Source organism: Pteronotus mesoamericanus, unplaced genomic scaffold (assembly GCF_021234165.1).
Source record: "Pteronotus mesoamericanus isolate MK-2021 breed Mesoamerican mustached bat unplaced genomic scaffold, CSHL_Meso_final scaffold_705, whole genome shotgun sequence".
Lineage (NCBI taxonomy): Eukaryota > Metazoa > Chordata > Mammalia > Chiroptera > Mormoopidae > Pteronotus > Pteronotus mesoamericanus.
The window spans coordinates 14,045,696-14,060,084 of NW_026555326.1; the positions used below are offsets into that span (position 1 = coordinate 14,045,696).

Below are 14,389 nucleotides of genomic sequence, written 5' to 3' on the forward strand. Positions count from 1 at the left end.
GGCCCCGCCTTCTTCCGAACGGCCTTCGGCAGAAGACTCCGCCTCCGTCCGAAAAGTTCCGGAAGGCAGGCCCCCCCTTTCCGGAAAATCTTGGGGAAGGAACCCCATCGCCGTGATTTCCAGAGAACGAGACCTCGCCCACTGTCGAGCTGTGGGTCTAAAGGAGAAAACCTGTAGGGCGAGGACGAAGTAAGAAGTGTAGGTATATTATCATATGAGAGCCTATAGATCCTGTGATTCTGGTCCTCTGGGCTTAATATAGTGGCAGAATGTTCTGGGTGAGAGGGAGCTCAGGATTTCAGTATCACTTGCCATTATTGCTCTGCATTTCTGAGCCCACTAAAGGTTATTATGGTAATTTTCTTAAGCTTCAGAAACTCTAATTGCAGATCAAGCCTCGTGGTGGTTGCACAACTCTGAAAATATACTTATAATAATTTATACTAGTAAAACGAGTGAATTCTGTGGCATGTAAATTAAAGCTGTCTGTATAAAAAGACCAACGAAGAGTGCCAAAGTTAATCAGCAATGGATATTTCTTTTCTAAAGTGTCAAACGCTTGGTGCTGCTTAGGGGAGAGAGAGAGCGCACAAACCAACAATTACGCGTATTTCTGCAAGTTCACAAGCAGGACACGAATGAAACTCCAAGTTTCTAGAGACTTCCTTGGTGTTTGGAAGAGTTAGGGTGATTCAGGTTAAAATCAGACTGCGGTTATGTCCATGATTACATCAATTTCACTCTTCATTTTGGCTGTGTATACTTTCATCCTCTTGGAATCTCTTTACTGAGAGGATCAGGTCAAAATAGATTATTTAAATGTTAATATTTGTTCACTTGTAAAATGAGAGTTGAATGCATTTTTCCAACTTTGACATTCTTTCCTTCTAGAAATGTGAAAATAGTTCTAGGAGTCATTCATTTCTTCAAAACACAGGTATAGACCTATCAAACAGCGACTATGCCCCAGGCACCTTCCTGGGCACTGGATCAATGCATTAGAAGATAGTTAAGGATGCCTGATTCCCCTTGATAGCTGTATGTCTTTGTAAAATCACTTACCCAGCTGAACCAGAAATCACCCAACTAGCTGAGCCAGAAATTTGTCCTTTGTAAATTGGAAGGTATAATAATATACATTGTTCCACAGAGTTTATCATGAAGATAAAATCACCTATAACATAAGTGAAAGCATTTTGTAAAATGGCAAAGTATTATACACACATGAATAATTACTATGGAGTGAGTCCATTATGGCCTTAGCTTTATTTGGGAAAACCCACTATTTGTAACCGGGAACTCCTTTCTGAAATTTTCTTAATTCTCCATTTCCTTGGTCCCTTCTTCCTGGTGTCTCCCTGCCAGGAGGATTAGTTGTCAGGTTAAAACAACTGAATCTCAATCTACAGTTTTGTTTTGAGTAGTATAGCTTTAGGGACGAGAAAGCGAGTTATTTCTCTTAAATTTTGAAAAAATACTTTATCATTTAGAGATGGGGAGGGGGGAGAGAAAGCGAGAAACATACACGTGTTAGGGAAACATCGTTTGGTTGCCTCTCCCACGCCCCCAACTAGGGACGTGGCCCGCAACCCAGGCATATGCCCTGACTGGGAATCCAACGTGCGACCTTTCGGTTTGCAGGACAGCAGTCAATCTACTGAGCCGCACCAACCAGGGCCCTTTAACTTTTTTTGCTCACAACTGACGTGCTAGCCTTCTGGCTTCCTTCCACTCTAAAATAGGACGGCGCCTAGTGGTTGGAGCACGCCCCTTGACGTCCTGACGCCGCGCATCGCGACTCGGGGGCGCGCACGTAAGTTGTTGCCGCTGGCTGACTTCCGGTGGTGCAAACGCCGAGTTTCCGCGGGATCAGGCACTGGTGAGGGGACTGGGTCGTGTGCAGTGAGGCGGGAAGAGGTAAGTGGGAGCTGGTCGTCTGTGCGGAGGGTGACCACGCTGAGGAAGTCGGGTCTGAAGGCTGGCGCGGGGTGTATGATAGAAGGTAGGAGAAGTGAGGGTGTCTAACTGGGAGTGAGGTCTTGGGCCAGTACTCGGCGCCTAAAGCACAGTAGGACCCCTTTTTGAAATCTTCCCCGGAGGGGCTCGCGCTGGGGCTCCTCCGGGATTTGCATTTTTTCTCCCTGTTGGCCTGACTTCAGTTCCCGAAAGGTGAGCTTCTTTAGAATTACTGTGTTACAATTGCCTAGGGCCGAACCCTGGACAATACTGACTTTAAATAGTAGATGCCTTTTTTTTTTTCCCCTTTTCTTCACCGCCCCCCCGCCCCCCGCGCCTTTTCTGGGACCTCAGTAATTAATCTGTGAAATATAGGACTCACCTAAGCCACTTCCCTCCCCTTATCCGCTCACCACTCTCCCTTACAGGGATCAGTGGAATCTTTACGTGTTTATTGAGCTTTAATTAAGGGCATCAGTAGATTGGAGGCTGGGGGGAGACGTCTAGTGATGTGTGGAAATTGAATTAGGGAGGTTTAAAACTAAGCTTACAGTTCAGACCCTTAAGAATTAGAACTGTATTTTGCTGTCCACTAGTCCAAGCTTGCATCTAGTACGCTGGTAGATGGGCACTCATTCAGACTTTGAACGTTGTCGGTGATGAACTCACTGTAACACAAGGCAACTTATTTTATTTTTGTACCTTTTTTAATTGAATAAAGGTTTTTTTGGTAGCAAGTTTCCATATAAAGCTTAATTCTTGGTCCAAATGCTGCATAAAAATAAGCAAAGACTAGGGACTGTTCACTCTTTCTTCCATCCATCCATCCATTCATTCATTCAAGGAACATTCATTGAGTGTCTGCAATAGGGCAGAGTCTACCCAGTTCTAGGGATACTAGTTGAAAAAGTCCTTTTCCTAAAAAAAGTACATAGTTTTTCTGAAGGGAGATGGGAAGGAGGAGACACGAGGCAATCAACAAAAGTGATAATTACTATAAAAGAGGTTTGCAGCCCTGGCTGGTGTGGCTCAGTGGGTTGTGCGCCTGCCTGTGAGCCAGAGGGTCACCAGTTTGATTCCCAGTCAGGGCACGTGCCTAGATTGTGGGCCAGGTCCCCAGTTGGGGTGTGTGAGAGGCAACTGATCCATGTTGCTCTCCATGTTTCTGTGTCACACTGATGTTTCTCTTCTTTTTCTCCTTCCCTTCTCTCTAAAAATAAATAAAATCTTTAAAAAAAAAAAAAAAAGTCTGCAAACAAGTGCCATAAGCACATAAAAGAAACCCTCCAGTTTAGGTTAGTGTTGTCCTTAAAATGTGATAACTGGAATTGAAAGTGAGAGTCCTGAAGTAACATAGTACAGTAGGAATCTCTTGTTTATCATACAAGATTTCAACGTAGCCTGACCTCTTTAAACAACCATAGTTTGCTTTTGGATTGTACCTATTAATGAAAACACCTGTTTATGCAAACAACAGTAGAAAGTATTTACTGATCTAATAAATTACTATCTAATGATGTAGGTGATATTTTTATTTCATTTTGTAACTGAAGAAACAAAGTCAGGCTAAGTAACTTATACCAGGTCACAAAGCTGGAGAGAAGCAGACTTGGGAAACAAATCCAGACAGTTTGATTCAGTTTGCTCTTAGCATCATGCTATTTTACCCTCCTGATGGTAATAATAATAACTGACACTTACTAATCACTTATTATGTAATTCTCATAAAAACTCTATGAGGTGAAAGTAATTATTTTTCACAGTTGAGGAAACTGAAGTTTATAGAGGTTAAGTCACTGAGCCAAGATAACTTGTTAATCAGTGGTAGAGTTAGGATTTCAACTCAAGCACTTTAACCGCTGTCTGTCCGCTTACATCTAATGAGAGACTGTGTATTTGGTATAAAGTACTGTGTTCTTAATTGAATGTGAGTAAGTAAAAAGATATTTGAGGAAATATTATCATAATTAATGTGAAGGTGGTAAGAACTTGCTTTTATCCTTTCAGGATGGAACAAAAGTAGGACTTTTAAAATGTTGCCCAGTAAGAAGAGAAGAACTACAGTAACTGAGTTCCCACAGCATCAGGGCAACCAGGAGGAAGACGATTTAGACCTAGAGTCAGCTGTTAAACCAGCATCTGACCAGGTTAAAGACTTGGGGTCAGTGTCACTGTCCTGGTGTCAAAGTCATGGTACAGCAGCTGGCCTTGATGTTCAATCTGTGCAGGATGCAGGAAATCAGCTTGGTATGGAGGATCCATCTTTGAGCTCTAGTGTACTCACCCAGGACACAAATGCGCCAGTTCTAGAAGCTGTTGATGTTGCCATCTCCAAAGGAATCACCCTGCCTTCCTTGGAGTCTTCTCAGCCCCTTAACATACACGCTGATAAAGAAAAATTCCATGCCACTGGTTCAAGGAGAGGGAAGAAAATGACACTCAGGCCTAAGCCAGTTACCCAAGAAGACAGAAGTGATCATCCCATCACAAAGGAGCCTTTTTCAGGAGAATCTAGTGAAGAAGTCAAGGAAGAAGGAGGTAAGATATGCAATAGGTTACATTTTCCTTCTCAGTAACAGTTTGGCATTGACTTTGTCTTTGCCACTGCAGTCTTGGCAGTGCCTTTACAAAGTTCAGTTTTTCTGAGAGGGGATCCTGATTTCATACAGAATTGGAACTGCTCCTAAAAGTCAGCAATGAGCTTTATGAATGGGTGGAGACTTTCTTCTCCTCTCCCATTCCTTAAGTCTTCTGTGTCCTTTTTTTCCTTTTTCTTTCCTTTCACGTCTGGGGGAATGACACTTCTGGGGAAATGAACTATGTGTGGCTTTTGGTAATTTTGTGGGTATCAATGAAGTGGGACTTGTGGAAGAGGGGCAGTGGCTTAGAGGGAGAGACTACTGCCTGGGACATGGGGAAAGGCTTTAAGAGATGACATAACCCTTAGGACTTGAAGGATGATTAGCAGTTTGACCAAATGATGGCATGGGGTTTCTTAGCCCAACAATAGTCTGTTCAGAGGTCAAAGGCAGAAGAGGATGATGACATACTTGCTTGGAAGAAGTGGTGTGAGGTGACTTCAGAGTGATAGATTGTGTTTATTTGTATTTGTTTATTATTATTTTTATTTTTATTCTTACCGGAGGGCACGCTTATTGATTTTAGAGAGAGGGGAAGGGAGGGAGAGGGAGAAAAACATTGAGGTGAGAGAGAAACAACAGTCTTGGCACTTGAACCACAACATAGGCATATGCCCGACTGGGACTCTAACTCACGACCATTCAGTTTACAGGACAGTGCTCCAACCAGCTGAGCCACACCAGGCAGGGCTGTGTTTAGATTGTGAAGGGCTTTGTTTTTCATGTTCAGGTGTTTGAACTTTTCCTGTAGGTGATAGCTAATTGGTAAATAAAAGAAGCAGAGACATAGTCCTAACCTCAGGAAGCTTATAGGCTAGTTGGAAATACAAGATGTATATAATTCGTTTGGAGCAGTGTAAGACAATATGTGATTAAGTTGTTTGTGTAGCACAGATAATTAGGATTTTTAAAATTGGAACCTGTAGGGTTGCTAGGTTATGATAGATTGTGGGGAAGGAGTGGAAGTAGAATAGCACGCTCTGAAAACATGGAGAAGTGCTGTGTTTAGCGCTGACTGGTGTGGCTCAGTGGATTGAGTGCCAGCCTGCGAACCAAAGGGTCACTGATTTGATTCCCATTCAGGGCACAGGCCTGAGTTGCAGGCCAGGTCCCCAGTAGGGGATGTGTAAGAGGCAACCACACATTGATGTTTCTCTCCCTCTCTTTCTCCCTGCTTTCCCCATCTCTAGAAATAAAGAAATGGAATCTTTAAAAAAAAAAAAAGTATTTTTAGGTGGGAGTGTGTAAGGGCTTCAGATAGAAAGATCAGATCCAGGTATTCGCAGCTCTGTTGTAATCCCCTTGAGCCCTTCTAGAGGACTGGAATAGGGTGTTGATAGTAAGGATAGAGAAGAAAGAGCATATTTTAGAGACATGACAAAGAACCAGTATTGCTCAGACTGTTATCATTTAAGAATACTGGATTGGGGAATGCCTTCATAATGGGGAATGCAATTGAGGGGCTGAATATTGAATTTTTTTCTTCAAGCTAAGTTATATTTGTGACATGAAGACAGGAGAAACTAGAGTAAAATACAAGATTAAAGTGCTAGAGAAGGAATGGACAATTAAGTGGGGTTGAAAGTCACTCAGCTATTGAGTAGACTAGAGATTTTTTAAACAATTAAATTTATTGGGGTAACATTGGTTAATAACGTGATACAAATTTCAGGTGTCCGGCTTTGTAATATGGCATCTGTCTACTCTTACCCCGGAAGTCTAGTCTCTTGCCACCATGTATTTGAGTCCCTTTATCCTCTTTGTCTTCCCTACCCCACTTCTCCTCTGGTAACCACCATTCTGTTGTCTGTATCTATGAGTTTGTTTTTTTGTTGTTTGTTTGTTGCTTTGTGTTTTATATCCCACAGGAGTGAAATCACACGGTTCTCGTCCTTTCCATCTGACTTATTTCATGTAGCGTAATACTCTCAAGATGCGTCCATGTTGTCACAAATGGCAGTGTTTCTTTTTTTATGGTTGAATATGTGCCACATCTTTATTCATTCATCCATCAAAGGACTCTTAGGTTGTTTCCATATCTTGGCTATTGTAAATGATGCTGTAGTGAACATGGTGTACATACATGTTTACAAATAAATGTTTTCAAAATTTTCAGGTAGTTACCCAGAAGAGGGGTTGCTGTGTTATGTGGTTGCTCTGTTCTTAATTTTTTTGAGGCGCCTCCATGCTGTTTTTCATAGTGGCTCCACCAATTTACATTCCCACTAGAAGTGCACTAGGGTTCCCTTTTTTCCACATCCTCTCCAGTACTTCTTATTTCTTGTTTTATTGATAATAGCCATTTTAATAGTTGTGAAGTGGTATCTCATTGTGGTGTTGATTTGCATTTTCCTTAAAACTAATGATGTTGAACATCTTTTCATATATTTGTTGGCCATCCGTATGTCTTCCTTGGAAAGGTGTCTATTGAGGTCCTCTACCCATTTTTTAATTGGATTTTTTTTGTGTGTTGTTGAGAGGTATAGAGATATTTTTAATTGTAAGTTTACAAATATTGAAGTGTAGGTAAATAAACATTGTTTAGGATTATCTGTGATACCACTCTCCTTCATTAAACTGGATAATTGAAAGTTGATTCTATACCTTGCACTTTAATTACTAGTACTCTTAAAAGAAGGACACTACAAGTGTCTGTATAGAATCCTTTTTTTCCCCAACTCACTTTTTTTCCTAACTAGAAATGTAACATACAAAAAACAGGAAGGAAGAAAGAAGGAAGCTTAAAAATTCATATATGTGCATTTTAGAAAATATCAAAAAAGTTTAAAGAAGAAAATAAAAATCGCCCCTAATCTTACTACTCATAATCATTAATATTAAAGTTAGTGCATATTCTTTTTGTTTTGCATTCTTTTAAGTTTTAGTTGTTTTTTTTTAAGATTTTATTTATCTTTAGAGAGAGGGGAAGGGAGGGAGAAAGAGAGGGAGAGAAACAGTGTGTGAAAGATACATCGATTGGTTGCCTCTTGCAGGCCCCCAAACTGGGGACCTGGACTGCAACACAGGCATGTGCCCTGACTGGGAATCAAACCAGCAGCCTTTTGGTTCTCAGGCCAACGTTCAATCCACTGAACCACACCGGCCAGGGCACGTTTTAGTTTTCTGATCGTGATTATGTAGGGCAAAAAAGAAAAAACCCGAACTGTTTATTTTGAAGTATTAGCATTTTGTCACAATTGATACTGTTAAATCATGCTTCTAGACTACAGGTGCCAGTGATTAAACCTTTCTCTGTATTGGTGTTAATTCTAATATTATTTTAATTCTTTTAAAATTAATTTATATTTTCCTAATTTCTACTCATGCTTTTTCTCCTTTGCCTTCTAAAAATGATTAACTTAGCAGATTTCATCTAATAATTTGTTGATTTGTAGAGTTCTCAGTTAATTATTTTCATCTTATTGATTTAAAGTTCTTAGGTGGGCAGTAAAAAAATTACATGTATGCTCTGAATAAGGCTCTTCTTTCCTCTTATTTCTTTTACTCTTCTTGACTTCTCTTTCTAAGGTCTTTCAGCATCTAGCATATTGATAGAGGAAAGGACGAGTGGGGTCCTAAGGTTCTTTGAGAAGGGAATTAGGTTGAAAAGCAATGTGATAGGGTCAGAGGAAAAAAAGGTTGCAGAGAAAGGGAGCATTTTCTCTATATGGAGGTGGTGCAGCTTATAAACTGAAGGGACAGTTTCAGAGTAGTTCCAAATACGACTTAGGTAGCAAACATAAATCGAAGCTCTACCTACAAAAATGAGCTTCTATATTTTGCTGAGATGTAAAGATTCTGGTATGTTTGTTTAAAAAGTCATTTGTGTTTGGTTTTTAAAATGTTAATTATGATTAAGTCTAAAAATTACTATAGATTGTTGATTAAATGAGGCCCCTATGCTGTGCCCTTTTTTTTTTTTTTCCTTAATCCTCACCCAAGGATATGTGTATTGATCTTGGGGGTGAGGGGAAGCGGGGGGAGAGAGAGAGAGAGAGAGAAAGAAAGAAACATCGATTGGTTGCCTTCCGTATGTGCCCTGACCAGGGATCAGCCCGCAGTCTTTTGGTGTACAGGGTGATGATGCTCCAACCAGCTGAGCTACCTGGACAGGGCTGTGCTGTGCCATTGATAGAAGTTCCCTAATAAGAAATTTGGCTTAGAGGAACTTTTGATTGTATGGATTTAGGATTCAGCTCCTCATTGTACAGGTCTTACTAAAGCCAGAGCCTTTTGGCTTTTCGACATTGTGACATAATCATGGGCTCCAGAAGTAAAAAAAGAAAGAAAGAAAAAAAAAGGTAAGATTGAAGGTAAATACCATTAAGGATTGATTTTAAAATAAAGACTTTTTTTCTTCGTTGGCAGCGAGGGTCTTCCAGTTTAAAATTATGCTTAATGCCAGTTGAAATTGTCAATATTGATGAGATAGCAGTTCACAAAAGTATAAAATAGGCTGTCTATTTTGAATGGAGCTCAGTGACAAATAACTTGATCTCTTTTTGAAAGCAAAATCTATTTTGCCGTGGCTGGGTGACTCAGTTGGTTGGAACATTGTCCCTTGCACCAAAAGATTGTGGGTTTGATTTTCATTCAGGACACAAACCTAGGTTGCGGGTCAATCCGTAGTCAGGGCATGTATGATAAATGTTTCTCCCTCTCTCTCTTTCCCTCCTTCCCCCTTCCTCCCTCTGTAAAATCAATAAACATATCCTTGAGTGAAGACTTACATTTTTTAAAAAAGATTTCATTTATTTGTTTTTAGAGAGAAGAGAAGGGAGGGAGAAAAAGAGGGAGAGAAACATCAATGTGCAGTTGCCTCTCAGGCACCCTCAACTGTGGGACCTGGCCTGCAACCTAGGCATGTGCCCTGACTTGGAATCGAACCAGCGATTCTTTAGTTCGCAGGCCGGCACTTGGTGCACTGAGCCACACCAGCTAGGGCTGATTCTGTTTACTTTTAATACTGCATTAATGTTTCTTTGCTTTTTTAATGCTCCACACTGCCCTCGAAAAGAACGATAGCACTCATGAAGAGTTGAGGTGAGAAGAAAGTTGTCTAGTAAACTGTAAAGCCACATATTGATAATTTTATAGTGATTTTTAATCTTGTCCTCTAAAATTGATTTACAATGTCAGAAAGTTAAGGATATTTTATAATGTATATTATTTATAGTTAGTTAAATGTGATGTTAATGGTCATTGACGTAAAGTATCCTTTAGTCATCAGGACTATAACCCCACCCTACAATTATGAATCTCATTTTTCTGTAGGAAAAAAAATGCATAGGTCCAGTATAACAGAGCTAGGAAGGCCTTAGCAATTATCTACTTCAACTCCTTGACATAACAGTTGAGTAAATTGGATCTGAGCTTATTTCAGTTATTTTTCTTAGGACACTGTTGTTAAGAGACAGGAATGCCTTTATAGTATATGCATCATTAATGAACTTATCTAACTAAAAAGGGCTTTATAGCAATATGCTGATTTCTACAACTGAGTATGACTGAGAATACTAAAATATGAAGCAACATTTGTGATTCTTCCAGGAAAACCTCAGGTGCATTCTGGAGGAAAGACGTCTTTACTGCCATCAGGCAGCCACTCTGTAAAACCAGAAGCCCAGACTAGGAAATCATCTCAGCCAGATATCTGTGCCTCTCCTCAAGCAAAGCCACTAAGAACTTCAGATCACCGAGCTGAGGAAGAGAGAGAGGATGATGGACTATTTATTCCCATGGGTAGGCTTTCTTTTTCTTTCCTTTTTTAATTTTTTATTTGTTTACTTTTAGAGAGAGGGAAAGGAAGGAAGAAAGGGAGGGAGAAAGGGAGAGAAACATCAGTGTGCAAGTGATGCATCAATAGGTTGCCTCTTGCATGTTCCCGACTGGGCACCTGGCCTGCAACCCAGGCATGTGCCCTGCTGGGAATCGAACCGATAACTTTTCGGTTCAAACACTGGCACTCAACCCACTGAGCCACACTAGCCAGGGCCCCCTTTTTTTTTTAAGTTAAAAAAACTCTTTACTGAAGTATAAAAAAACAGAAAACTGCACATATCCCAATATATATGAGTTCACTGAATTTTCAGTTTGAATACACCTGCGTAACCAGCAACCAGATCAAGAAACAGAGTATTACCAGTACCTAAAAGTACTGCCTTTCAGTTATTATCAGCACCCTACCTGTGGATAACCAGTACCCTGACTTCTAGTAGTATAGATTGGTTCAGTCTGTTTTGTACTTTTTATGAATGGAACAATGTGTATGTACTTTTTGTGACTGCCTTTTTCCACTCAAAATTATTCTTATGAGATTGGCCCACATTGTTACATGTACTTATAAATTGTTCATTTTCATTGCTATATAGTGTTCTGTTATTTGCATATTCTACATTTTCTTTATCCATTCAACTCCTAATAGGCATTTTGATCATTTCCAGTTGTAGACTATGCTGGTGCTGCTGTGAACATTCTACTATAGATCTTTTGGTGAACATATGTATTTTCATTGGGTGGAATTAGTAGGTCATAGGATTAAGCCTCCTTAAAATATTTTTGAACTATATTTTTTATTGTGAAATACAACACATCCAGACAAGTAAATAGACTTTATTATTCAACTTAACGATTTTTTAAAATTGTTTAAAAATATTTACTTTTAGAGAAAGGGGAAGGGAGGGAGAAAGAGGAAGACAAACATCCATGTGTGAGAGCTACAGGTTGCGTCTTGCACAACCCCAACTAGGGCCCTGGCCCACAACCCCGGCATATGCTCTGACAGGGAACCAAACTGGTGACCTTTCGGTTCACAGGCAGGTGCTCAGTCCACTGAGCCACACCAGCCAGGTCTCAACTTAACAAATGATTTTAAAGTGTATCTTTGTGATTTCTTTTTTTATTGCAAATACTGAGCCTGCATTACTATGTAGAAGTGGCGATAGTGTATATCCATATTTCATTCCTGAACTTGGGGAAAGGTGTTCAGTATTCCTCCATTTTGTGTGACGGTAGTTGTAGGCTTTTAATATATTGTATCAGGATAAGAAATTTTTTCCTTTTCCTATTTTTCTGAGAGTTTTATCATATATTGAATTTTGTCAAATGCTTTTTATTTAAAGAGGCACTTTAAAAAAGATTTTATTTATTTATTTTTAGAGAGGGGGAGGGAGAAACATCAATGTGTGGTTGCCTGTCAGGTGCCCCCGACTGGGGACCTGGCCCGCAAGCCAGGCATGTGCCCTGACCTGGAATCAAACCAGCGACCTCTCATTTTGTGGGATGATGCCCAACCAACTGAAACACACTCGTCAGGGGTGTCAGTTGTTTTTTTAAAAGAGAAATCTCTATTAAGATGTTCACATAGGTTTTCACCTTTATTCTGTTAATGCGAAGAATTACATTGATTCTTTTTTCTTTTTTTTTTTAACTGTGTTTTAAATCCTTGCCTGAGAGTATGTTTATTGACTTTATTTATTTTTAGAGAGAGAGTAAGGGGGAGAGAAAGACAGAAAGAGAAACCTCGCTGTGTCAATGTGTGTGAAAGATATATTGATCGGCTGTCAATGTGTGTGAGAAATACATTGATCCGATGCCTCTCACACGCCCCGCCTAGCTGGGAATCTGGCCTGCAATCCTGGGCATGTGCCCTGACTAGGAATCAAACCTCCAACCTTTTGGTTCACAGGCTGGCACTCAATCCACTGAGCCATACCAGCCAGGGCTGTTTATTGATTTAAGAGAGGGAAAAAGAGCAGTGTGAGAGAGAAATATCCATCTGTTGCCTCCCAAACACACCCCAACCAGAGATTGAATCTGCAACCTAGGTATGTGCCCTGATCGGGAGTCAAACCCACAACCTTCTGGTGTATGGGATGAGGCTTGAACCACTGAGCAACCTAGCCAGGGCAATTCTTTTTTAATGTCAAGTTTCTTGAGATATAATTTACATTCAGTAAAATTTATCCAGTGGAGGAGTTTTGAAAAATGCACATAGTTGTGTAACTACCACCACAATCAGTATGTGGAACAATGATCTTACCCCCAAAGTTCCTCCGTTCTACTTCGTAGTCCTCCATTCTCAGATTTTGGCAACCACTGATCTCATTTCTGTACTTAACAGCTTTGAATTTCCACAATGTCACTTGTATATGGTGTCATACATTATGTAGCTGTTTGCATCATGTATCTTTCACTTAGCGTAATGCTTTTGAGATTCATTTACATTTGTTTCTTTTAATTGCCAAGTGGTATTGCATAGATATACCATAGGATGGTTATTTGTTCACTAGTTGATAGGGTTTTGGGTTGTTTCCAGTTTTTGCCTGTTATGACTAAAGCTGTTGTCACATAAAGGTCTTTGATATACACATGTCTTCATTTTTCTTGGGTAATTAACTAGGAGTGGCATTGCTGGGTCTTAGGGTAAATGTATGTTTAACTTTATAAGAAACTGCTGAACTGTTTTCTAAAGTGACTGTACCATTTTGCATTCCTACCAGCAATGTGTGAGATTTATAGTTGATCCCCATCCTTGCCAGCTGTTGTCAGAATTGTAAATTTTATTCATTCTGGTAGGTGTATTTCCTTGCGGTTTTAACTTGCATTTCCGTAATGAGTAATGATATAAACCATAGTTTAATGTGTTTATTTGCATTTGTAGATCTTTTTTGGTGAAACGTGTGTTAATTATTTATTGTTTACCTTTATTCCTTTAGTAATTACTAAAGTCTTGCAGGACATTGAAACTATGGACATACCCTGTTTCACCTCAAATTTTTGCCCACTGATTTTAGCATGCATTGGTGGATTGCCTGCAACAATTACTGTGTGTTCTAATGATGATTTTTCTATTTCTTTCATTACCTCAACATTTATTAATTGGAATTTTTCTGTGGCCCATCTCCCTAATTTATTTACTCAGTTTTTATATGAGTATGGACTCATGGATGTTTATTTTATGATTTGAGTTGCAGGGCAATACTGTCATTATTGTGCTCATTGTTTCAGCATTGGCCATGGGTAGCTACTGTAGCTTATAGTTTTATGGTTTATGTATTGGTTTCATATAAAGGAACTCTTTGCCTAACCCCATGTCACAAAGTTTTTTTTTTCCTTTATTCTTCAAGGAGCTGTATCGTTTTACATACTATCTTTAGGTATGTGATCCATTTTGAGGTAATTTTTGTAAAATGTGTGAGGTATAGCTGAGATTCCTTTTTTTTTTTTTTTTTTTTTTTGCATATGGACGTCCAGTTGTTTCAGCACTGTTTGTCGAAAAAGATTCCTATTTCCCATTTAAAAAAATCACTTGACTTTATTTGTGTGGGACTTTTCTGGACTCTCTTCTTGCCCATTGATCTATGTGACTAACTTTCACCAATACCATACAGTCTTTCTTTTACCATAATATAGGTTTATAATCATGTAGTATGTTCTTTTTTTAAAACAAGATTGTTGGGTTATTCTAGGTTCTTTGCATCTCCATGTAAATTTTTTTAAAGTATATTACATTCATTATGCTATTACAGTTGTCCCATTTCTTTTCTACCTTTTATTCCCCTCTGCCCTTTACACCCTCTCCCACTGGCATTCTCTCTCTGTAGTTCATGTTTATGGGTCATACATATAAGTTCTTTGGCTTCTCCATTTCCTATACTATTCTTAACCTCCCCCTGTCTATTTTGTACCTACTTTCATGCTTCTTATTCCCTGTACTTCCCCGGCCCCGTTCTCTCCCCTTCTCATTTCCTCTGATCTCCATTTCTGTGATTCTGTTCCTGTTCTAGTTGTTT

The 14,389-nt window shown here is 39.6% G+C and overlaps 1 protein-coding gene across 3 annotated transcripts in view; it reads left to right on the top strand.

Annotated features, from left to right (window-relative positions):
• The first annotated feature begins 1,823 nt into the window (after positions 1 to 1,823).
• The window catches only part of GON4L (gon-4 like), an 81,419-nt gene continuing 68,853 nt past the window's right edge, over positions 1,824 to 14,389 (top strand). For 2 of the 3 annotated variants that reach the window (XM_054563132.1, XM_054563133.1), the window contains exons 1-3: positions 1,824 to 1,917; positions 3,964 to 4,494; positions 10,146 to 10,337. In XM_054563132.1, coding sequence (XP_054419107.1) covers positions 3,990 to 4,494; positions 10,146 to 10,337 — 697 coding nt within the window. In that variant the 5' untranslated portion in view covers positions 1,824 to 1,917; positions 3,964 to 3,989. The remainder of the gene's footprint in view (positions 1,918 to 3,963; positions 4,495 to 10,145; positions 10,338 to 14,389) is intronic. The other variant, XM_054563134.1, reaches the window with a different exon arrangement.